Source organism: Telopea speciosissima, chromosome 1, assembly GCF_018873765.1.
Source record: "Telopea speciosissima isolate NSW1024214 ecotype Mountain lineage chromosome 1, Tspe_v1, whole genome shotgun sequence".
Classification (NCBI taxonomy): domain Eukaryota; kingdom Viridiplantae; phylum Streptophyta; class Magnoliopsida; order Proteales; family Proteaceae; genus Telopea; species Telopea speciosissima.
The window spans coordinates 13,976,468-14,002,076 of NC_057916.1; the positions used below are offsets into that span (position 1 = coordinate 13,976,468).

Sequence of the window (25,609 nt, forward strand, 5' to 3'; positions counted from 1 at the left end):
ATATATATTATAAACTTTAAACGTCACCCACATTTTATTATATGATATATTATATAGGACGACTAATATGAAAACAATAAGTGATATAATACATTTTATTGCAGTGTTATTTTACATAAAATTGATCATTTTCTCCCCGGCCATTCTAGCCCATGCATTTCTTTCCCTTCATGATCAGGGGTCGATGCTGAGGGCAGGTCAAAGTTGGATTTTTCTGGCCTTGAGTCAAGGTCGGATCGGGTCCGGGCCCAGCTAAGGGGGACTTGGGGTTGGGCTACGGTTCTATAAAGCCTGGCCCAACCCGACCCTATTACGGCCCTACCTCAGCTATTTCAGAATTTCTATTTCATTTGATTTTTGTTTCACTGAAATAAACGGAAAAAATCAAACCAAACAATTTCCGAAATAGAACACCCCATGAATTTGAGATAAAAATCATACCAAATCATGCCTAAATCTCGATTTCAAGGCCGATTTTGGTCAGGCTCAAGCCTGAAACTGGGGCGTGCCAGATCTCATTTCATTCTTGCTCTTTAATGAGCACATGGTTAATTTGATGAGTGAAGCAGTAATTTCATGTTAAAAATAAAACACCACCCTTCTTCTCTTGATGGTCTCACCACCGTCTCCCTGCCATTGCCATCGCCACCACCACCGCCTCCCTACCACCATCACCACCACCATCTTTTTGGCCCCACCTCCGCCCGCTACCACCACCCTCTCCCAAAAATATATAGAGAATATATTCTCATAAATTGAACTACCAATTGAATTTTTATTCTTAAAATATTTCAGATTGATGTAACCAAAATAATTTAAATTTTTTTAACCAAAAATCTATTTGTTGACTATTTCTTGAAATCAATCTAAAATCGAAATAGAAATCATACCAAATCTGGCCTAAGAACCTTGCCTATATGTGGACCAAGGATTTCTTTGCCCACATTGGCAAGTAGGTTAATGAGTCAGTTAATAAGCATGGGACATACTATGGCATGTTACAAGAATCTCTTACTGCGGAGAAAAGTTTTAAAAAAATACATTGCCAACACGTGGCAAGAATAATCAATATACAACTGCTTCCTATCTTAAATATAAATAGTTTTGAAGGATATCTTAAACAGACTATACAAGTGAAAAAGTGAAAGAAACTACCTTTCAAGAGAAGAAGCTGATGGTTTCTTTCAGAGCTTGAATAAATATGTCAATTTCTTCTTTGGTATTGTAGAAATAAAGGCTTGCACGAGCACTTGCATTGACTCCCAAATGACGGTGAAGAGGCTGAGCACAATGATGACCTGATCGGATGGCCACCCCATGCTGAAAGAATGACATATAAATCATAAGAATATGTCTCTACTTAAGCTAAAACTGTATGGAAAAGATGTGTTAATTGACACATTGTACACTCTCAGTCCTACCTCCCTCCACCCCAACCCCATATTATCATTCCAGAAATTCAAAAAGGACAAATTGTCACAGCAGACCTTGTCTCAATGTTCGCCCCCTTGCAGGGGCAGGCCATGCCTACATCCTATTCAAACAATGTTGTCTATCTGCTCAAGCTAGATGGGTAGGGTAAATTTTGTACTTTCTTTTAATAACAAGGAACCCCCTACCACATAACTCCCATCAATCCAAATCCCCCATACAAAGGAGACGGTCTGCTATACCAGCAAAAAAATTTGTACTTCATTTCATTTTGCAATTAAAATATCTAAGAATAAAACTAGTTACTGTAAAAAGTTGTATTTCCCTTAAACTAGATATTGATGTAAAAATTGTAATTCATTGCAAACCAACATGATTGTTTATTGCTATTAAGTTGGACAATCCTATGCCGAAGGCACTATCCTAAGAATGGCAGAATTATCCCTTTTTCTAAACCTCTGTTATGAGAACAGGCACTCTAAAACACCTTTTTAAGTAAGGGGCAGGTTTCTATAGATTTAGATATGGATAGCGATCAAATCCAGATCTCCAAAAAAAAAAGTTACTTTCCTAACGATATGGAATCAACTTCTAAAATGGAAAAGGATAAACAGGAATGGATTTTCCTACTCAATGCATACTCTGAAATTCAATCCTCTGTTGATCCATGTATAGTGTATAGTTACCTTTCCCTAGAAAATGAGGCATGAAATAGAACATCAAGGGCATTTCGGTGATTGTGGTTACAATCTCCAATGCTTTTAATGCACTAAGTAATTTACTTAAACAGCCTTGATATACCTTTTTTACCCCATGGGAAGCAAACAAAGTGAGGTAGGGGTCTTAGCCTGCATGGTACACACAGGAAGGCCTTGCTGCATGGGTCTTCATATTCGCCATTTAGCAGACCAAGTGGGGTCTAAAATTTGTGAGCAGGAAGGTTCAGGGACATACACTCGCATGCCAAGTTTCGGCCCTAATGGACTTGACCACATTCAAACCCGTCACAAGGTCAAGATTTAGACAAATGGTTAAAATTTTGAAACAAATGACTAGCTGACAAAAAAGGTTTGCAAATGCCAATCTATGTTACCTCAATACTTCAAATTATTAGCCATACCTGTGTCCAACACTTAAAGTAGGCCAATGAGAATGCAAGAAATGGAATCTTTGCAGCACCCATCTTGTGTCCCTTGAAATGTCAGGGTACACAGATGCCAGTTTATTTCTTTTCTTTTCTTTTCTTTTCTTTTTTTTTTTTTGGGGGGGGGGGTGTTACATGACGAATTTTGCTTTGCAATTTGATAATACCCTTCCAGACTCTAGCATATACATCCAAAGGTTGAGATTGCCACATCAACTTTTTCCACATGGAAAAAACTTGGTGGGCCATCTAGACTCTAGCATATATATCCAAATGTTGAGATTGCCACATCACCTTTTTCCACATGGAAAAAACCTGGTGAGTCATAAATTCTCCCATAACTTTAATCTGTGTTTGTATAATTTTACCCCCTGGTTAATTGAATAACCTAGGTTCTAGGCTCACAATTAAGGCATAGACCTTCGCTTTATCCAGTGAATTGGATCTTTTTCCTTCTTTTTCATAAATAAGAATTTTTTTTTTTGGACAAAGGGTAGGTCTTTCTATTATTTACAGGACAGTAAACTCAGTCTCAGAAAAAGTGTTAGCACGATTGACTCTTAACTGTATGCTAGGTACATTGTTTAAGTCCTCTATAAGATACCCCAAGAAACACCAAGTATCTAGCTTTGGTTGCAACTCTATGAATTAACAGCAGGCAGTTTTGCCTCTAACTTCCATATTAACAACTGGGCATGATGTGAGCATAACTTCAATTTTGGAGGAAGATCACTCCAATTTGGTCTTCAGAAAAAGCGAGTAGAATGAAAGGACATCTAACCAATTCATGCCTCACTCTCCATCTCTCCTCCACCTCCATTGTGTTCTGGGATCCCTGCCTCCCAACTTCTTCTGGAGAATCCCTTCTCAATCCAACCCATCAAAAGCACGATTTGAATCCCTGAAGTAAGAAAGCACTCTTCCTGGTAACAACATCCATCATGGTGTCAGTAGACTCAGTACTGTGCTTGATCAATCTAGTGCCATTGACTGTACAATGAGCCCAGGAGCCAGGAAGGAGGAGAAGAAAAAGGAGAGGACTCTTGAGGGTTTTGCTTATACAAATGAAGGCATTCAATTTAGTCCTTCCATTTTACTGTTATATTTAACTCCTAAAATTCATAAAGGAGGCAACTATGGATACATTTCTAAACTTCTGATGAAATGGCTATAGAGAATAGCTTTTGAAATGAGGCACCCACCCAAAAGTAAAAGCACTAAGTTACTGCTCCACTGCATATTTCCAGACACACTCCAAACCCCAAATGTAGCTAATGCTAAATTTCCTATGTGCTCTAATATCAATCCATAAAAATCTCATTTGTCGAGAAACTTGCCACAAATAATTGATTTTCCCAATCATTATGGTTTCTTCTATTTCTAGCACTTGTATTCATATAAAAAGAATTATTGAAAAGAATAGAAATAGATATACAAGTTGTCATTGTTTACCTGCTGATCAAGAATAGTTGCGATATCCGTTGGGTGAATATTCTCAACATTGAATGAACAAAGAGCAGCACGGTGGACAGTTTGTGAAGGCATAGGACCATAGATGCGGATACCAGGGATGGAACAGAGATTTTCGTACAGATACTTGGCCAACTCGGTCTGAAAACAGAAAAGGACCTTAAGTGGGATTGAAAGTAATTCATATTGACAGACACCACGTGGATAGTAGTGTCTTGCTGCTTGTAAAAAATTTGACACTTTATCATGGACTAAAGCGGAAGGAAAACATAAAGCACTGACCTCATAATCATGGATATGTTGCATGCCAATCCCAGACAAATAATCAATTGCTGCACCAAGCCCTATGGCTTCTCCGATTGCAGGTGTTCCAGCTTCAAATCTGATTCAGTTGAAAGAGTGAATAAACAGACACAAAAATTAATTAAAATCCTAGCAAGTAAATAAAAGGTCAAAATAACAAGATCACACAATGTGGTTAAAAAATATCAAGGAAAGTGATTTGATTGGTATTTCATGTTACGAAAAGAACTCAGGTAGCCGGCACATCATACATGACAATGGCAAATAATTCCCAACTGATCTAGCAAGTTTGTAATTTAGATGCAATCACCATTGGTATCAAATTAAATCCTTCAACCACAAATAAGTTTTTTTTTTTTTTAAAAAAAAAAAAAAAAAAGGGGGACCCAGTGCACGAGGTTCCCACCACTGCAGGGTCTGGGGAAGGTCATAAACGTACGAATCCTTACCCCTGCTTTCGCAAAGAGGCAATTTCCAGACTCGAACCCGTGACCACTTGGTCACAATGGAGCAACCTTTACCGTTGCACCAAGGCCCACCCTCTAACCACCAATAAGTAAATGACCACAAATTTAACAACTGCAAACATCACATACTATGAACTGGTATTGTGCAACGATTTTCAATTCATTGTTTATGCTGGGTGCATGTCCATATCCTGGGTACGTACCCAACCCAAAAGTTCAGAATACTTAATATATATATATATATATAGATTTGGATGCCGATACATATACCATACCACACCACTACCTATGCCATGCTAATAACATAAAATTTAAGATAAAATGAAGGACCCATGCATGAGTAGCAGGGGAAGAACAAGAAATTGAATTTTCCTTTTCCAAATTCCACACAAGGGTGAGTTGGGATCAGGGACTGCATCAGTTCTGACTAATCCTAATCCAGATTTGCCTGGATCTGCCAATCCAAACATTAGATGCACCCAATCCTTAAAACCTTGCCCCAGCACTGACAATGACGGCAACACAGCCATACCAAAAATTAATATATATATACATATATAGATAGATTTGGATGCCGATACATATACCATACCACACCACTACCTATGCCATGCCATGCCATGCTAATAACATGAAATTTAAGATAAAATGAAGGGCCCACGCATGAGTAGCAGGGGAAGAACAAGAAATTGAATTTTCCTTTTCCAAATTCCACACAAGGATGAGTTGGGATCAGGGACTGCATCAGTTCTGACTAATCCTAATCCAGATTTGCCTGGATCTGCCAATCCAAACATTAGATGCACCCAATCCTTAAAACCTTGCCCCAGCACTGACAATGACGGCAACACAGCCATACCAAAAATTAATATATATATATATATATATATATATAGATTTGGATGCCGATACATATACCATACCACACCACTACCTATGCCATGCCATGCCATGCTAATAACATGAAATTTAAAATAAAATGAAGAGCCCACGCATGAGTAGCAGGGGAAGAACAAGAAATTGAATTTTCCTTTTCCAAATTCCACACAAGGATGAGTTGGGATCAGGGACTGCATCAGTTCTGACTAATCCTAATCCAGATTTGCCTGGATCTGCCAATCCAAACATTAGATGCATCCAATCCTTAAAACCTTGCCCCAGCACTGACAATGACAGCAACACAGCCATACCAAAAATTAAAAATTTCAGAAGCACAATGGATGTTCATTAATGCTATCCACAGAAGTAGTCTGAACCTCTAGTCCTAGTAATATTCATTTTCCAAACATCATCATTATCCTTCCTGCTTATTTTTAAAATCAAATAAGAATTTCTAAATCAGTACTAGTTGATGCTATCCACAGAAATAGTCTGTGACTTCACAAGGGGGGCCTGCAGTTCCCATCCAGATCTTCTGCCACAAGTACCAAGCAGAGAATTTAGTTCAGCCGACAGCATATCAAAACTAAAATATTTTTTTTTTTGGTGAAAGGTCTTAATCGATCAAAGCATGCTTTAAATAAACAATAGGTATTAACCTTGAATAATATTTAAGAAGCTATACGGTCTTGCATGTATGCAGCATGGAAGAAGATGAGAATAGATGCTCCATATTAAAACTATCAGGAAGAAAGATTCATTTACACCCAATCCCAAACAAAACGATCCTTTTCACTCTAATATTAGGTCAACGTAAATATGCCACTCTAGATTGAACCTGGGAACAATAAACTCAGGACTGCTCCACAGATCTTGCGTCAGAACTTGGTCAAAATCAAGCATATCATCTGATGGAATTTTGGGTAATTGAACTTATGTCGATGTGACACAAGTCCTCTTTATTTATAATGTATCATATGAAGTGCAAGTTACAATTATACCCTTAGGGCAACACAAGCTAAACCCTACTGGACAAATACACCCTTGTACCCATATTACAACACCATCCCATCTTCTGAATTTCTTTTCTCTTAGAGTCATGTGATATAATATTTTGGCCATTCAAAGAAATAAGTTAACTGGTCAAGTTGATTACTAGTCTTGCTACTCCCAGCTGCACATCATAAAGGGTGGGTTTGAATTAATTTTCTTTTCTAAGACCAGATGAACTGAAAATAATAGGTTATCACCTTTGACCGCATTTTTTAGCAAGAATTCCTTATGTAAAGCCAGAGCAGCAGATTTGCAGCCACTCCTACAGTTTTTTAAACAGGAGGAATTGTGGAAATGTGGGATACCATCCAATCTCAGTAGTTTTTTTGTCTACATAATGTGTTATAATACAAATGGTAAGTGCTTACCCTAAAAATCTCCCACCCTTCCAAATGGTCACAGTTCAAACCAAACTCCAGCACATGTGTTGTTCATAGAATAGGTTGGGTGTCTACCAATTTCCATTTCTAACATGCATTTAACCATCTTTACAAAAAAAAAAAAAAAACAGGAATTGTAAAACAAGCTCACAAACCTGGAAGGAGGGTCTGCATAGGTAGAGTGGTCCAGAAACACATCAACAATCATTTCACCACCACCTGAATTAGACACGCCCCAAGAAGACAAAAAAATGCATCAAGACATAATCTTCTTCTCCTATCAATGACCATGCATCTAAGAAGATTCCCAATAGGAGCCAACAAATGGGGATCTTCATCTCAAAGCTTTGGTAGTATAAATGGGAGAGAGAAAAACTACCTAAGAAAGGATCCATCTTTGACAAGAGTTCGCCTTTACCGTACAAGAATCCAATGCCTGTAGGCCCACACATCTGAGATATTTTTAATCCTTAACTTCATGATATCAACCCAAACAAAACTGACAGCATAATTAACAGTAGATATCTCATAGGAACCAAAACCGACAACCAAGAGAGCTCAAACCTTGTGTGAAGATGCAACAAGGAAATCAACATTTAAATTCTGCACATCAACCACCATGTGTGGAACACTTTGACAAGCATCTACAAGAACTTTTGCCCCAACATTATGAGCCCAAATTGTGATTTCATCAATAGGAAGAACAGAACCTATAAAAGAGGAGATTGATCAGGAAATTCTACATTTCCGGTGCTTGGTTTTTAGAATATTCAGTCAATTATAAGTATTATCAGTCATAAACTATTAGATTACAGTTATATGCAGTGAATGAACAAGTAAACCAGCTGTGACCATCCAATGCACATGATTAAATGGTGAGTTTACAATTACATAAGGCAAAAAATCCTTTACATGGCCCACCTAGGACAGAGTTCCTCCACAGCTCAACTACTTTTGCCATGTGGCTAGGTGATGTGGCAATCCCAATGTTGGATAGAATATGGTCTGGAATTCTGGATTGGCCTCTTGTCAAATTTCAGATCCAACTTGAATCAAATAACCCCCTCCCAATGTAGTGGCAGTTTCCCTTCCATTTTCAGCCATCCATTTATTTTCAACCATTTTTTAAATTTTCACATTTTTAACTATTTCTCACAAGATTTTCAAAGCTTTCTCTCACCAGATGGCCAACTCACTTTTGGCTGAAACTTGAAATGTGAGTAGGGTACATGAGCCATACTTGCCCACAAAACTTGGGCCCAACCTGATCTATCATGTGGCAGATATTAGGGCAGTGAAGGAAGGGCTCCCTAGTCGAGCAGTGCGGAAAATCCACGACAAATATTTGAAGCATCTGCTATAGGGATGGCTGTTCATTAAATCATAACTTTTTAGTGTGGCATGAACCGCTCCAGTAATTGTATCCTCATGCCAACCATGAATGCTCCCACCACCAACATCAGATGCCCCAAACTACTGGGCAAAGACATTGTTACCATCCATCCATCAACATCATTATTCATTAGTGCTGTCCAGTTTCAACATGAGAGCTTGGCTCAAGGAAACCAAGCCTGAGCTTTATTTTGCAGCTTGTTAGCTGAGCCCTAACTTCAGATCTGTATAGTAAATAAGCCTGAGCCTTTGATCCCCTCTGTCTACTAAAATCTTAGCTCATCTAAGACTGTAAATGAGCCGGATATTATCCAGATCTGACCCATTTATCACAGATATGGATACACCAATATCATATCTAAGTAAGGTCCGATCCATCTATAGCATATCCTATTAATAGGTGGCCGGATATCGGTAAAGCCATTTACATTTGCTACATTTTATACATGTATTATAAACATTTGTGATATATATGAGTGCTTATAGGTTGTCCACGCCTTACTCATAATTGGGCTCATGAAGTTAATTCTTTATATAAAGGTAAGGTGTTTTCTTCGCTCCATAGTTTGCATCGTTTGCTTGAATGCCCCCGTATTTTTGGCTGAGGCGAGCAAGCAATGTTGCTTGTGGTTATAAATCTTATAGACCTTGCTTCACCTAATACTTATGTGTATGCGTTCGCTCGATCTGGAGTAACATGTAATATAAGGTTATATAGACGGCATTCAACTTAACAAGACTAGACATATTTGAAACCGTGGGGAAGTTTAGAATTCTACCTGATTACCAAATATGAAGTCAGATTTGGAACCACAGATGGAAATAATGGAGAAATTGAATGTATTAGATCGTTCCTCCAATCTTCCTACATTTACTGGTGTGGCATCTTCGCCATCCCTAAAGCCACCATCAAAGCTATTGAGAGCCTCTTCTGCGCTTTCCTTTGGAAAGGGAAAAAAACCTCTAAATTCTTGCATCCAATCAGCTAGAAACCCGTTTGTCTTCCCAAGGCAGAAGGAGGCCTAGGCATTCGCCGCATTCAGGACTCCAACATTGCCGGAATCCTCAAACTCATCTGGAAAATCTCTTCCAAGCACGATTCCATCTGGGTCAACTCGGTCTACTCCCATCTTCTTAAGAACGATTCTATTTGGACTGCTCCTCTTCGCCCTGATGCGTCTTGGGTTTGGCGTAAGATTCTCCTTCTCTGGCCTCTTGCTCTTACAGTCACCTCCACCGCCATTGCTAATGGCTCCTCTACCTCTCTCTGGCTTGACCCCTGGCATCCCTTAGGCATCCTTTACAATGTCTTTGGCCCTAGAGCTGTCTACTCTTCTGGCATCCCCAAATCTGCCCCCTGGCCCCTGTCCCTCATCATTTCGTTTGGTTCCTGGTCCCCTCCCTTTCCCCTTCCCTCTATCCTTTCCCAAATTTGGCCTTCCCCCCCCCCCCCATTAACTTTCCCACTCTTGGCCTTAGGGACAAGACAATTTGGCTTCCCTCCCCCTCTGGTCGCTTTACCACTAGATCAGCTTGGAACCTTGTCCGCAACCCTTCCGGTCCCATCCCCTGGCACAACCTAGTCTGGTTCAAAGGCTCCATCCCTCGCCATAGCCTTACAACCTGGAGATCGCTTCACCTTTGCCTCCCTACCCAAGCCTTTCTCCTGCACTGTCACATCCTCGTCCATCCCTCTTGCACCTTTTGCTGGAACGGTTTTGAGGACACTGCACATCTCTTCTTTGCTTGCCCCTTTTCTTCTACCATCTAGAAAAAAGCCCTTTCTTCCATCTGGTACCGTAGCAGGAGACACCTTCCATTTGACCAAGAATGCATCTGGTTGACCAAAGCTTTTAAAGGCAGCACCATCTGTGACAGTATTGGCAAACTTGTTTTTGACGCGATTGTTCATCATATTTGGATGGAGAGGAATCTTAGGAGATGGACTTCCAAATCTAGATCTTTCGACTTGATTTGGAAAGACATCTCCTTTGAAGTTTCCTCTAAGATCAGTAATATCCCTCACCATTCCTTCATGGACACCCCAAGGAACAGGCACATTGTTGTTACCTGGGGTCTGGATAGCAGTTTGCTGCGGTCCCCTTCTAGTTTAAGGAGGACTTGACTTTTTCTCTCCCCCCCCCCCTTTTTATCCCCTTGTACATCCCCCCCTTCCTTTTCCCCCTGCCCCCTCCTAGGGTTTGGTAATATATACATATTCACCAAAAAAAAAAAAATGGAGAAATTGAAATTACAACAAGTAAGGTATGCCTGAGAAGATAATAGAAACCAAAATAATGACCTGATTTGATGGTGAACAAAATGCAGAAGAATGGAAGAGAAATATCCTTTTAGGGACCAAGCATCTCACCTGGAACTAGACCATAGTTGTCAAGGCGCCTAGGCAAACCAAGGCAATCGAGGGGGTTAAAAACCAAGGCGACACCAGAAATCAAGGCGAGAGAAAGGCGCCTGGACGCCTAGGCGATGCCTTGACAACTATGAACTAGACTGAAATCCCATCATCCCTACTTTAGTATCTTACCAAGGGTTGTACTACATCTCACAGAACCATACCGAATCCCACAAAGCATAAAGGCAAAAAACCGACTTTATTCAACTAGCAAAAAAGTGGGGCTTATGAAGCCTCACAATACTTATATAGAAACTGAAATAGGAAAGAAAGAAATAAGAAATTCCATCCATAATAGGAGTAGATATCTCTTATAACTAAAACTCTATCTTAACTAGTTAGAATAGGTGCCCCACATGATTAAAACTCTATTCAAAACAGGAATAGAAGTTCTATTCACGCAACACTCTATCCTATCCTTAACAACCAAGGAATAACAATTACTTGATGAAATAAACTAATCTCAAACTAACCTAATAAAGTAAATCCCGTATTCCTACCTCCTACCTATATTGTAGGCCCAGGCCCACTAAAGTGACCTATTACCATAGTTCTCAACATAGTCCGAAATCTCGCGAGATCTCGCCGAGATTCTCGGTTTTTCGATTTTCCGAGTCGAGATGGCCTACGAGTCCCAAAAGTATACTTTCTCGCCAAGATCCCGAGATCTCTTCTAGGCGAGATCTTGGTTTGACATAGGCAAATGCCTATCTAGGTCCTTTATATGAGTGCCACATCTCGAAATCTTGGTGGAAAATCTTGGTATACAGACACCTATCTATGCTAGGAACCAAGGCAGACAAGACAGACACTTATTTATGCCTAACATCATTTAAGTAAATGTCTTTGTATTTGTATTTCATTTACTTAAGATATTATTCATAAATAAGCAAATACCCCCCTATTTGAATCCAATAAAAATAGTTAAAAAATCAAATTCCAAAAGGAAAAAAAGTCAACCCCCTAGTTAAAGATCAAAAACTAAATTTTCGACGGTAGGTGCAATTTTCAACTTTCTAATGCTGGGGTTTTTCTCCAATCTAAAAATTTCATAAATCTTATTATGGTAAAACATTGCTAAAAACCAAAAGTGCAGTAAAATATTCATTTGTTTTGATGTCCAAAAAACTATTTTCATTCAGAGCGATTTTGACAGCATTCGCGCACACCGACTTAAATTTGACCGGTACATAACTCTTTCAATATAAATCAGATTTTAGCAATCTTGGACTTGTTGGAAAGCAGCTGTAAAATCTGATTTATATTGAAGGAGTTATGTACCGGTCAAACTTAATTCGGTGTGCGCGAACACTGTCAAAATCGCTCTGAATGAAAATAATTTTTTGGACATCAAAACAAATGAATATTTTACCGCACTTTTGGTTTTTAGCAATGTTTTACCATAATAAGATTTATGGAATTTTTAGATTTGAGAAAAACCCCAGCATTAGAAAGTTGAAAATTGCACCTACCGCCGAATATCCTGTTTTTGTTCTTGAACTGGGGGGTTGATTTTTTTTCCTTTTGGAATTTAATTTTTTAACTATTTTTATTGGATTCAAATAGGGGGTATTTGCTTATTTATGAATAATATCTTAAGTAAAAGCATTTACTTAAATGATATTAGGCATAAATAGGCATAAATAAGTCTGTTTGTCCTATGTCTGTCCTGCTTTCTAGCATAAGTAAGTGTCTGTCCTGCTTTCCCAGTAACTGAAACTCATATTTGGACTTTGTTTTTGCAAAATCTGATAGTGTCATTGTGTTTAAATGGCCTAAAATAGGCTGAATACCAACTTTCAGACCCAAAAGAGGTCTAAAACCCACCGAGATGGGCTTCCAAGTCCGAAAAAAAAAAAAAGTACCAACTCGGTTTTTGGCTGGGCCGAGATGGCTCCGAGACTCGAGTTTTCGAACCTTGGTTCTCAAGGCGTCGCCTGGGCGTTCAAACGTCCTTTGCTGGAAGGGCGTCTTAGTCGCCTTGGTAGCCTAGGCGGCCTTGTTGGTGTTGCCTCGACGTCCAAGCCCCCTCCAATGCCTTAGGTCACCTAGACACCGTGACAACACTGTCTATTACAAAGAAAACCCATTGGACTGAAGGTCCAATACATATGTTACCCAACCTAAGGCTTATTTCTGCTAAAACAAGCCCAATTATGTGTTTTATCTGCATCACAAAATTCCATGGATCACTCAAACCCTAGACCTAGGTTTACATAACTGGACTCAACCCTTTTTAATTTTTATAGACTAAACCTATAACTTCCTATCTTAGTATGACTCAAATTTAAAAACTTTCCAATTCCTAATAACTTGGAACAAGGAAAAGAGGAAAATAAAACTCTTCTAGAACTTCTATAGACATTAACAAAATTGAAACTGATTTGCATCTTTTAACAAACTAAATAAATAAAGAAATAGAAAGATAACTTAGGCACAAACTAAATACCAATTTCGTGCATGGCTTATACCCCACGTATTTGGGCTTATAGTTAAAGCCCAGTATAATAATAAACCCAGAGTAATCAGCCCAAGGCCCATATATCCCAGCAAAAAGCTCAAAATAAGCCCTAACCAAGCCCAATCGGGCTGGCCTGCCAGTATGGCAGCATCAATACTTTTATAATTAAATTAACACACACACACATGATTATATGCAAACAAATCATACATCCACAATACGTCCTAAGGAATTTGCATATTTTTTACAAATATAATGCATGCTTAAGATGCAGTCTTATATTAAATATTCTGTAAATTTTAATATTTCTGATAAAAATAATAATTGTGTTGAAAATATAACTATGAACACAAATGCATATAGATCATATAGCTAACAAATAAATATGACATTCTAATATTATCTCAATTTTTCCCCTTTCTTTTGGTAGTATTCATGCAGTAGTCATTTGAATTCTATTTACCTCAAGCTTGATTCTATTTAATTAAACTTGAGCCTAAACCCACCCAACCCCCCCCCCCCCCCCAAAAAAAAAAACTTGGTGTTGATGCTTTAGTTCTGTCAAAGCCACTCAGATCTTTGTTTCGACTTTTGATTGGCATGAAATGGTTGAAATGTCTAACCAATATGATTTCGGACAAATCTTTGTAAAAAAATTTAATCGAAACATTGATATTAGGAGGGTTTGGATGGAAATTTCGAGCAAAAACTGGAAACCATTGTACCATATCATCATCAAGAACAAGAAATAAAGCCCTAGCACATCATAATAAACTCATACATGATTTTTCCCCATAGGCTAAGACTCACATCACAAATCCACAATGCATCAGAAGTATGATAGAGATATCAACCTATATGGTTTGGAGAAATAAGATAAAGATGGTCAAGAGAAAAAGAAAACGTAGTTGCATAATAGACAGTGTGTTATAACAGAGAGAAACCTACCAAGGGTGTTCGAGACATGGTGGACGACGACAAGTTTTGTCTTCTTTGAAAGCATTTCTTCCATCTTCTCAATATCAGGAACCTCTTCTTCTGTCAAGCCAACAAACTTCAAAACAGCACCAGTTTCTTGAGCCAAAATTTGCCAAGGAACTATAGCGCTGTGATGTTCAGCAACTGTGAGTACAATCTGCAAGGAACTATTATAATAAATCTTAAGAAGATTACAAGAACTTGTTACCAGAGCTTAATTTAAGAGAACAGGGGGGATAAAGAAAAACAGGATATTGGTGAGCAAAATAGCACAGTTCATGCCTTTACAAGGTAAACCATGCATAATTAAATATATTATTGGACACCTAAACTCAATATTGAACAGATAAAGAGAATATTAACTTTGCAATGAGATAAAAAAGATATTCCCACAGGGATAGAGGACAACAGAAACAAGAATTGTGAATGAGAACAGAGATTTCATTCTTAAGGCAACTAACAGAAAGATTTAAAAAAAACACCTCTAGAAAATGAAAAACAACTTTCACTGAACCCTTCCCTCCAATCCAAGGGTACAAACGCTCTGATGTTTGGCTTAAAATGAGCTTTTTTGCTGGGGGGGGGGGGGGGTTATGAGGAAAGGGAAAGGGAAGAACGAAAGATAAATGATCATTGAGATATCCAACTTTGGTTACTCTCTCAGCAAAAAGAAGCAACAGTGGCTCACAGAGACTTCAATATAGGCAAAACAAGATAGAATAAAATGTTTGAACTGTACTATAAACTATAAAGTGAAGATTTTAATGCTTTATGATTAATGTAAATGGGGTAAGGGAAAATTGGGTGAGCAGGTCTAACTAGGCCAGGCAGGGGACAAACTTGGTGATATGCTGCCAATTTGGAGGTTCAAATCAGGTTTTGATCATTTTTCAGGTTTTCTCCAATGGCAAATGGTGAACATTTCAAGTCAAGGTCAGAATTAAGCTTAGAGAATTCCATGGGTTTTTTTTTTTTCCTTTTATTTTTTTACAAGGCAACATGAATTCTCACATCATATGCATGCAATTTTTAAAAAAAAACACTAATTGTTTCAGATACATTTCCATAAAATCATTTTTTGAAGGACTTTAACAGGGTATAACCAAGTCAACTTACAGGCATGTAACAATTAAAACAAAATATAAGGCTCAGTTACATAATAAGAGCAACAAACACAACTATCCAACAATATTCAATGAACACAAAGCCTAAACTTGGGGCCAAAAACACCCAACCTAGGGTATTCCCGGTTAATTATAAAAAAAATAAAAATTTCCTGCTTGGAATCAAGTGGATCCAGGTAAAACCGCCTAAGTGCCCATCCCCATTAGCGAAATTAACACCACATTTAGGAAATGGTGCCAATTTAATCCCTAAAAACTCCAGGAACCTGTAGCAACAAAGCCTAAACTTGGGGCCAAAAACAGCCCAACCTAGGGTATTCCTGGTTAATTATCAAAAAAATAAAGTGTTCCTGCTTGAAATCAAGTGGATCCAGGTAAAACCGCCTAAGTGCCCATCCCCCTTAGCAGAATTAACACACCATTTAGGAAATGGTACCAATTTAATCCCTAAAAACTCCAGGAACCTGTAGCGCATCCTTAATCTCAATACAGCAGCCACTCAAGCGACTAGGAAGGACCACCCTCCATAAAAAAGAGTGAAAATATTTTACAAATCAAGCATAGATTTTTCTATATACAAATCTAATGCTCTGTTGGAGCCATCATTTGTTCTATACATCTTCAAGAAAAATGTAAATGAAACAACAACAAAGGCGAAGATGGTGAAACAATGTAAGTGAAAACCCAACAAGAAACAAGAGGTACCAAAATTAACATACCTCATCCCCTGATTTTACATTCGAACGACCCCAAGAGTGGGCTACAAGATTTATCGCTTCAGTAGCATTCCGTGTAAAGACAATCTCTTGGGGTACTGATGCATTAACAAAATTTGCCACCTTTTTCCTTGCTAATTCATATTCATCTGTAGCCTTCGCACTATTTAAAGGAAACAAGAGCTAATCAATAAGCACGTGAGAGTATGAGACCCAACAAATAATGTTTGTCAATTCAAACTAGGAGTATTTATAATTTTGATGTGAATGGAGACATGTTTAATATCAGAAAATGCATTTGCATGTTTGAGACATAGGAAACTCTCCCACTTTACTATGGTCTGTCAACTTGGATGTAAATTGTTGTAATGTAAACAGGAAAAAAAAAGAAGCATATGAGAAGATAATAGCATTTGGATGGTAGTTGAAGAGAAGAAAAATACTTTCTTTGCCATATTCTTCTACAAAAGCCTACGTACTTTACACAAATAAAAAAATTTGGTTTCAATATTTTGTAGGTTTCTGAGTTAGTCACACAACTATTGTTAGTATTAGCCAGAAATTTTCTACCTCCAACTTCACACTCAAACACTATGCATTCAACCAGATGAAGCCTATTGATGGAAGCATCTGAAGAAGGTTAATTTTAATACCTCAAGAAATGGATCGCACGGTGCACATTTGAATTGTAGTTTTGATAATAGTTCTGCAAAGCATTCAAAACGGCAGTTGGTTTTTGTGAAGTCGCAGCATTGTCCAGGTAAACAAGGCTTGATCCATTTACCTCCTGCAAAAACATTTTGAGGTGAGGATGAATAGAACCAAATTGACATTTGGACCGAAGTGTATGCATTGGTTTAATAATTGCATCAGGTAAAACATCAGTACTGTAACGAAACTGTTATTAAATGAACTGCATGACAACTAGTACAATTTCTCCTTTGTTTTGGCTAAACTTACAAGCCAAAAAATAAATTGCACTGGTTTCTTTGATAGAACGGTTTCTACAGGCAAACCACAAACTTCGGCAGCCTAATAAGGACTAAATTAACTCTAAATATACCATAGAATATCTACGCAAAATCAACGCCTCGAACAGAAAACATCCATGATTCAGATGACAGTAAACAATAAGCAATAACAAAGCTTTACTGCAATCAATCGAAGATACTTCGATCGGAATAATCCAAAGATGATGTTGTATTATTATTTTATAGATGCACTTTGGGTCAAAGCACTTGTTTCAAAAAAAGCACTTTTTCAAGTGTGTGTCAAAGTTTCAAAATTGTGTTTTGTTTCATTCCCTCCTTTTTTTGTTTCCCTCCTCTATTTTGTTTGAAATTGGTTGTACTCTCTTGTGTGCAAGAGGCTAGAATTGAGCTCAAGAATAGTCCCACATTGGTTGTGGGATAGTTACTTGAGGGGTATATATATAGGATTGTTTCCTTAAGGTGTGAGCCTTTTGGAGAGGAAGACACCCTACTCTCTAGTGTGTGGGGGTCCTTGGGGTGCTTTTGAATCGCAGCATGGCGAGCCGAGCCGGGCCGGGCCGTGGCCGAGGCCGAGGTCGGGGTCGGGGTCGGGTCGGGGTGTGGGTGTGGGTGTGGGTGTGGACAAAACCTTATAGGAGTTTTGATGTTTTGTTTAAAACTCGATTTGGTTCATCCATACGGTTGAACCACACTTGTCTATTCGTACATATATATGAATAGTTACACCCCCTCCCCGTACGTGGAGGTATACATACGGTCACACCTCCCATGAAAGGGTACACCCGTACGTATATCACTGTATTCATACGGATGTATCCCTTCATGAAAGGGTACTCCAAGATATATATATACACCATGTCATGCCTGTTTTGAAATAGAAAAGAGACGTATTGTCCCCGCCACATCCGTCCAGAGACAGACATCGTATTTTTGTTTAAGTATTAAGAGGGTCGTATAGCCGTTTGATATCCTGGTACTCGTATTAGGTTCGCAACCTATACGTTTAGGAGTTGTATTTATCTTGGAGGGTAAGGTGCAAGGTCAACCCCGCTGGTAAGAGGGGCATCTAAATCCTTAAGGAAAGTATCTTTGGATACGACTCAACTCGATAGTCCGTGCTTCTTCCTTTCTCGGTTCGTTTCACTCTGCAACGGTGTGCGATAACGAGTATTTCTCTATTTCAGTATATCGCTTTGTCTTACAAGATATGCCTCTTATAACAATCTTAAGGATTTAGATCTTATTTGGCTTATTTTTTGTGTAAGACTATGGTGGGAATAATATGTGGATACTACGCCTCGTGGACCTTCCCCTATCCGCGCTGCCCAAAACATGCCGCTACCATACAACCAAGTATGGAGAAACCGAGAATAGTCTCGAGAGTTTGATAAGATAGCACAGTTCACCGGCAGAATTTTAAACGGTGGAAGCAGATGATGCTATTTGCATTAACGCAAATAGGGGTGGCATTTGCATTGATCGATCCCAAGCCTCCGGATAGTGAGGATATTGATCTCGATATGAAGAGGCTTGCTTGGATCGAAGCAGATTTTCAATGCAAGAACAGGATTCGAATGCTCTATCGAATGAATTGTATAATGTTTACAATTCCTTTCATCATGCCTACATGATTTGGAATGCTTTGGTCAACAAATATACTCGGAAGATGGCTTAAAGAAGTATGTGGTGTCAAATTTTCTCGAACTTCCGGATGATCAAGGTGAAACCATCTCTTCTCAAGTAGACAGATTCCAGGTTATGGTTGGGAATTTGGCTAAAGAGAACATGATTTTACCGAGATCTGTTTGTCACGAGTTCTTTAATTGATAAACTACCGACTCTTGGAAGGATTTCAAAACTACAATGAAACACAAGAGGAAGGACTGGTCTTTTGATCGGTGGTAGTTCGCATCAAAATAGAGGAACGGAACCGCATTAAAGACAAAGGTGAAAAGCCCATTGGATACATTCGATCCAATGCCCATCCGTGGAAACAGAGAAGAAACCAAATCTTAAGAGGAAAGGCAATCCTGTTAAAAGTTCAAACTCAAAGAGGAAGAAAGGAAATTGCTTCATGTGCGCAGCGGTCACTTCAAGAAAGACTGCGAGAACAAGAAGAAGGTTTTGCGGATAAGGCAAAGTCAATCTTTCAAGAGGAAGTCTTTGCAGCAATGATAACAAGTATTTTTGGTTGAAAAACCAAATGACTGGATAATAGACACGGTGCTACGAGGCACATCTCGTGGGGACCGAAACTCTTTTTGAGTTATTCTATTTTAGATGATAAGGTCTATATGGGCAACTCTCAATCACCAAGGTTATCGGCAAAGGGAAAATTACTTTGAAGCTCTCTTCAGAAAGACACTTGTTTTGGACAATGTGTTGCATGTGCCGAAATAAGACGCAATCTTATTTCAGGGCCGCTTCTCAACAAGGCAGAATGAAGTTACTTTTTGAGTCCGAAAGCTTGTAGTTCGAAAAATGATGTATTTGTGGGCAAGGGTATCTTAGCGATGGTTTATTTGTACTAAGTGTTTCGAGATAATAAAAGAAAAGCCTAGTGCTTCTTCGCTTACTTTATTGATTATTATGATTTATGGCATGGTAGATTAGGTCACTACAATGCATCTTATATTTCTTATATGCATAAGAAAGGCTTAATAGACAATCATATTAAGCAACCATTGACAAAGTGCCCCACATGTGTGGAGGCAAAATTCACTAAAAGACCACATAGGTCAATGGAACGACAAAGTGGCCTTCTTGATTTGGTGCATAGTGATCTTTGTGACTATAAGTCACTAATCTAGAGGAGGTAAAAAATATGTTGTTACATTCATAGATGACCACTCTAGATTTACCATGGTTTACCTTCTTAAGTCCAAGGATGAAGCAAGTAATGCTTTTATATCCTATAAGGCGAGGTGGAAAATCAATTAGGGAGGAAAGTGAAAAGGCTTAGAACCGATAGAGGTACTCGAATACTCTAATCTTTCTCGGTTTGTGAGGACCATGGTATTATTCATGAGACCACCGCCCCTTATCAACCTGAGTCTAATGGGGTGGCAGAAAGGAAGAATCGAACATTGAAGGAAATGATGAATTCAATGCTCATAAGCTCAGGGTTACCCCTAGACATGTGGGGGGATGCCATGTTATCGGCATGTTATATTTTAAATAGAGTTCCGCACAAGAAAACCGGATTGTTACCCTTTCAATTATGGTATGGAAGAAAACCTACCATAAAGCATTTAAGGGTATGGGGTTGTTCAGCCAAAGTGGCTATACGAACCAAAGAAAAGGAAACTAGGACCAAAGACATGTGATTGTGTTTTTGTTGGATATGCACTCACAAGATCGCATATCGATTTATGGTTATTAAAACCATAGATGATGTGTTTGACGAAAATGATATCATTGAGTCAAGGGATGCGAATTCTTTGAGAATGTATTTCCTCTTAAGTCTAACCTATTAGAAAGGAAGGTTGATAGTAGTGTATCATCTTTTGGCCAAGAAGTGTCAAAGAATATTGAACCTATATCTAGTGATTCAAGTCAATTACGAAGAGTAAAAGGCAAAAGAAAGCTACTTTTTCAGATGGTGATTGGGTTGTCTATCTTTTAGACAATGATCCTTTATCGTATAAAGAAGCGGTGACATCTTTAGATGCCGTGTTTTGGAAAGAGGCCATCAAAAGTGAACTAGATTCCATTTTAGCCAATCACACATGGATATTAGTTGACTTACCTAAAGGTTCCAAAGTGTTGGACACTAAGTGGATATTTCGAAAGAAATTGAAACCAGATGGATCACTAGATAAGTTTAAAGCCCGGTTAGTAGTAAAAGGCTTTAGACAAAAGAAGAATATAGATTACTTTGACACATTTGCTCCAAAGAGCAAGAATAACTACTATACGAGTAATGATGGCTGTTGCATCTATGTATAATTTGGTTATACACCAAATGGACGTGAAAACAAGCGTTTCTAAATGGCGACTTGGTAGAAGAAATATACATTAAGCAACTGAAGGTTATGTTGTGCCCGGACAAGAACACAAGGTATGTAAGTTGGTTAGATCACTTTATGGACTCAAACAAGCTCCAAAACAGTGGCATGAAAAACTTGATTCGGTACTTGTATCGAATGGTTTTCTCATAAATGATGCTTGATAGGTGCTTGTATAGTAAGTTCAATAAAGGCAAAGGTGTGTTCATCGTACTTTATGTAGATGACATGTTGATAATGGAAACGAGTTTAGACATTGTAAAGCAAACTAAAGGTTTCTTAATGTCTAAGTTTGATACAAAGGACATGGGGAGGTGATGTAATTCTTGGAATTAAGATCATCGTAAAAGAAAAAGAGATTATATTATCCCAATCCCATTATGTTGAAACCATACTAAAGAAGTATGGTTATAATGATTTATCATCGGTTAAAACACCTTTGGACATTAATTGTTTTTTACAAAAGAATTTGGGGAACCGTCTCCCAAAAGAAATACTCACAAATCATTGGTTCGATTACATATCTAATGAACTGCACTGCACCGATATCGCTTTAGCAGATTGGGAAATTGAGTCAATACACTCATAATCCAAGTATAGAGCATTGGCATGCTATGACAAGATTATGCGATATTTAAAGGAACGATAGCCTATGGCCTTCACTACAAGTGGAAGACCAGCCGTGTTAGAGGGCTATTGTGATGCTAATTGGATTTCGATACCAAGGAAACATTAGCAACTAGTGGATATGTTTTCACACTAGCGTGGAGCGATTTCGTGGAAATCGGTAAAGCAATCTCGTGGTACAGGATCCACCATGGAAGCCGAGTTTATAGCTTTGGAAAAGGCGGAACCAAGCAGTGGCTCGAACTTTGATGGCGGATATTCCATTGTGGCCAAAACCATTGCCTTCGATATCACTTCATTGTGATAATCAAGCGGCAATAGCTAAAGCGAAGAATAAAATGTACAATGGAAAGAAGCGCCACATCCGCCTAAGACATAATTTTGTACGGCAAGTATATTAATGAAGGAACAATAGCTATTGATTTTGTGAAATCAAAGCAACTTAGCCGATGGTTTCACAAAACCGTTGCCTACAAAAATAATTCATGATTCATCTAAGGGAATGAGCTTAAGGCACGTTCTGACATAGGTCATGTGATGGACACCCAACCTATGTGAAGAGGTAAATTCCCGAATTAGGTTCAAAGGGTACAAACGAAGTCACTGGATGACCTGTCTAGTACTACTACATTTTTGCTCATTCTAGGTAGATAGGAAAAGTAGTACCACCACAACGGAAGGAGGATGAGTCTTATAGACTCTTAATCTAGTCGGATCTCATGTAAAGTGGGGGTGTGTTAATCGTGGTGCACACTATGGATGACCTAAATAGATGTAGGAGGTGAGGCCGCCACCGATGAGAATTTTATAGGCGAATTCTCTAAACATCTATGAGACCAGGATAGGGACAAGGCCGTTAAAAAATGTCCATCTTTATAAAAGGGATATCACAAACGGTCGACTAGTAGGATGTGGTGTGAACTAGTCGGCTACACCGATGAAGAAAGGTTCAAGAAGTCCGACTTCACCTGTACTCGTGGCGTAGTTCATCGACCTAGTGTAGGTTCAAGTCCCGAAGACACCCGCAACGATGTGTCCTACTATGTCTAATATACTTATCACTCGATATGTATCACTATTTTGAAACTTGTGGGGAATTGTTGTATTATTATTTTATAGATGCACTTTGGGTCAAAGCACTTGTTTCAAAAAAGCACTTTTTCAAGTGTGTGTCAAAGTTTCAAAATTGTGTTTTGTTTCATTCCCTCCTTTTTTTGTTTCCCTCCTCTATTTTGTTTGAAATTGGTTGTACTTCTCTTGTGTGCAAGAGGCTAGAATTGAGCTCAAGAATAGTCCCACATTGGTTGTAGGATAGTTACTTGAGGGGTATATATATATAGGATTGTTTCCTTAAGGTGTGAGCCTTTTGGAGAGGAAGACACCCTACTCTCTAGTGTGTGGGGGTCCTTGGGGTGCTTTTGAATCGCGCGCGCGCCGAGCCGAGCCGGGCCGGGCCGTGGCCGAGGCCGAGGTCGGGGTCGGGGTCGGGTCGGGGTGTGGGTGTGGGTGTGGGTGTGGACAAAACCTTATAGGAGTTTTAATGTTTTGTTTAAAACTCGATTTGGTTCATCCATACGGTTGAACCACACTTGTCTATTCGTACATATATATGAATAGTTACACCCCCTCCCCTGTACGTGGAGGTATACATACGGTCACACCTCCCATGAAAGGGTACACCCCTGTACGTATATCACCTGTATTCATACGGATGTATCCCTTCATGAAAGGGTACTCAAGATTATATATATACACCATGTCATGCCTGTTTTTGAAATAGAAAACAGAGACGTATTGTCCCTGCCACAGTCCGTTCCAGAGACAGATACTGTATTTTTGTTTAAGTATTAAGAGGGTCGTATAGCCGTTTGATATCCCTGGTACTCGTATTAGGTTCTGCAACCTATACGTTTAGGAGTTGTATTTATCTTGGAGGGTAAGGTGCAAGGTCAACCCCGTTGCAGAAGAGGGGGCATCTAAATCCTTAAGGAAAGTATCTTACAGATACGACTCAACTCGATAGTCCGTGCTTCTTCCTTTCTGGTTCGTTTCACTCTGCAACTGGTGTGCGATAACAGGTATTTCTCTATTTCTGTATATCTGCTTTGTCTTACAGTATATGCCTCTTATAACAGATGAATGTGAAATTTTTTGAAAGAGTACAAAGCAAATGAATATATCATTTCGATGTACCTGATGGAGAATCGGAAAATCTTGTCTAACAAAGTGTCCGAGCGAAGCGGATACCGGAGCGGCGGTGATTGCAGAAGAAGAAAATCTTCGAAACCCTAAAGGAACGGTTGCAAAGCTTTGAACGACGGGCTTATGGTTTAAAACATTCAAACAAGGGAGTTTCATAGCGACGCCTTCCATCGACCGCAAGGAAGGAGAAGTACACACAGGAGACCTCCCCTGGTTAATGGATAAAAAGGATTGCTGCAGAGGTGTAAGACTAACGCTCTCGCCTCTCGGGAACCCCCGATCTTAAGTTCTTATATCTGCCACGTGGATTATTAAGTAAGATGCAAATCTCGACAAAACCGAAGTGTGTGCCACGTACGCAAGTTTGCGAGCGGTTGTGCATCTGGCACGTACGTACGGAATATTGCACCGAACAGCGCAGATTTATTTATTTTTTGGGGGAATAAAATTACATAATTATCTATTTTGAGTTTTTCTTTACAAAATTATCCATTTTATATTTCACTTAACAATAATACGCAAAATCAGGGTTGGGTTTACAAAATTATGCAAAATAGTTCTCTCCCTCACCTACATTTTTAGATATTTTTACCCCCGTCTCTTTCTGCCCAGGGGTTTCTAAGTTCCCTACAAGTCTGCAACCCCTACCCCTGCCTAGCCTGCCAATCCCTGCTAAAATAGAATTTGATGGAAATACATATCCAAAAAAAAAAAAAAAATCCATGGAACATTAGACGAAGTAGAGACCTACACAATAGTCATATTCAATCCCGAGCTTATCAACACCTTTTTTTATATCGAATTCCACCCCAAAGTCAAGGGCTTGAAATTTAGAAAAATAGCTAGTTTGTACAGAATAAAATTTGAGAAATATAACAAAGAAATCCCCAGCAATTTTTCCAAAGATCAACGCCAACTCGGGCCAGGTTCTTGAGAGAACACCCATCAATGTTCAACTTAAATCGCCTTCATTTGGTTTGCACCAAAAAACTACAGGAATTATGGGAAGGAACTTTATTAGTGAGTCAAGAAAACACTCTAAAAAAGTTTAAGAGTTTGCAAAAATCGCGTGCAAAAGAAGAATTAAGAGGAGCTCAAGAGTTACAACAGATAAAAGCTAGCACTCATGTAGAGTGGTTGCTAAAATATGTAAGGGGATACCTGTAAGCTCCATGATAGAGAGATTATCAATCCATCTATCAATATTGTTGCTATTCCCCACAATCAATCTCTAATGATCATCAACTTCATTATGAACATATTTTATAGGATGCCAGATTGTGGACGAAATATAGATTGTAATTTTGCCAAAGATGGATTTGTCATTTTTAATAGATCAGCGCAACTTTAAAAACATAGCCTTATTGTTTTTTTGGGGGTTGCTTAACACACAGGCTGCCCTCTTGAATTGGTTAATTTGAAGATATCACACCATTTCATAGTGATATATTTTTTTTGGGGCAAGATGTTTAGTAGCTTATACGCCATAGCAATGTTAGAAGAGAAAAACGGACCCCTTTGAAAAAGCCTTTTGCCTTAAAGAAATCAAAACATGCAAAATATCGATGAG

The 25,609-nt window shown here is 38.7% G+C and overlaps 1 protein-coding gene across 1 annotated transcript; it reads right to left on the reverse strand.

The window, feature by feature from the left end:
* Nucleotides 1-998: 998 nt before the first annotated feature.
* Nucleotides 999-24,283, reverse strand: LOC122672511 (cysteine desulfurase 1, chloroplastic). Its single transcript, XM_043869977.1, has 10 exons — nucleotides 24,031-24,283; nucleotides 16,865-16,998; nucleotides 16,215-16,374; nucleotides 14,342-14,528; nucleotides 7,692-7,837; nucleotides 7,507-7,579; nucleotides 7,283-7,346; nucleotides 4,328-4,427; nucleotides 4,028-4,186; nucleotides 999-1,320 (listed from the first exon to the last, which is right to left on the reverse strand). The coding sequence occupies exons 1-10, from the start codon at nucleotides 24,208-24,210 to the stop codon at nucleotides 1,159-1,161; spliced, it is 1,365 nt and encodes a 454-aa protein (XP_043725912.1). The 5' UTR covers nucleotides 24,211-24,283; the 3' UTR covers nucleotides 999-1,158.
* Nucleotides 24,284-25,609: the final 1,326 nt, after the last annotated feature.

Coding starts and splice junctions, on each gene's coding strand:
- LOC122672511 (XM_043869977.1), bottom strand. CDS start 24,210: ATGGAAGGCGTCGCTATGAAACTCCCTTGTTTGAATGTTTTAAACCAT. Junction 4,428..7,282: donor TATGCAGACCCTCCTTCCAG/GTTTGTGAGCTT, acceptor CAACTGAATCAG/ATTTGAAGCTGGAACACCTG. Junction 1,321..4,027: donor CAACTATTCTTGATCAGCAG/GTAAACAATGAC, acceptor TCATTCTTTCAG/CATGGGGTGGCCATCCGATC.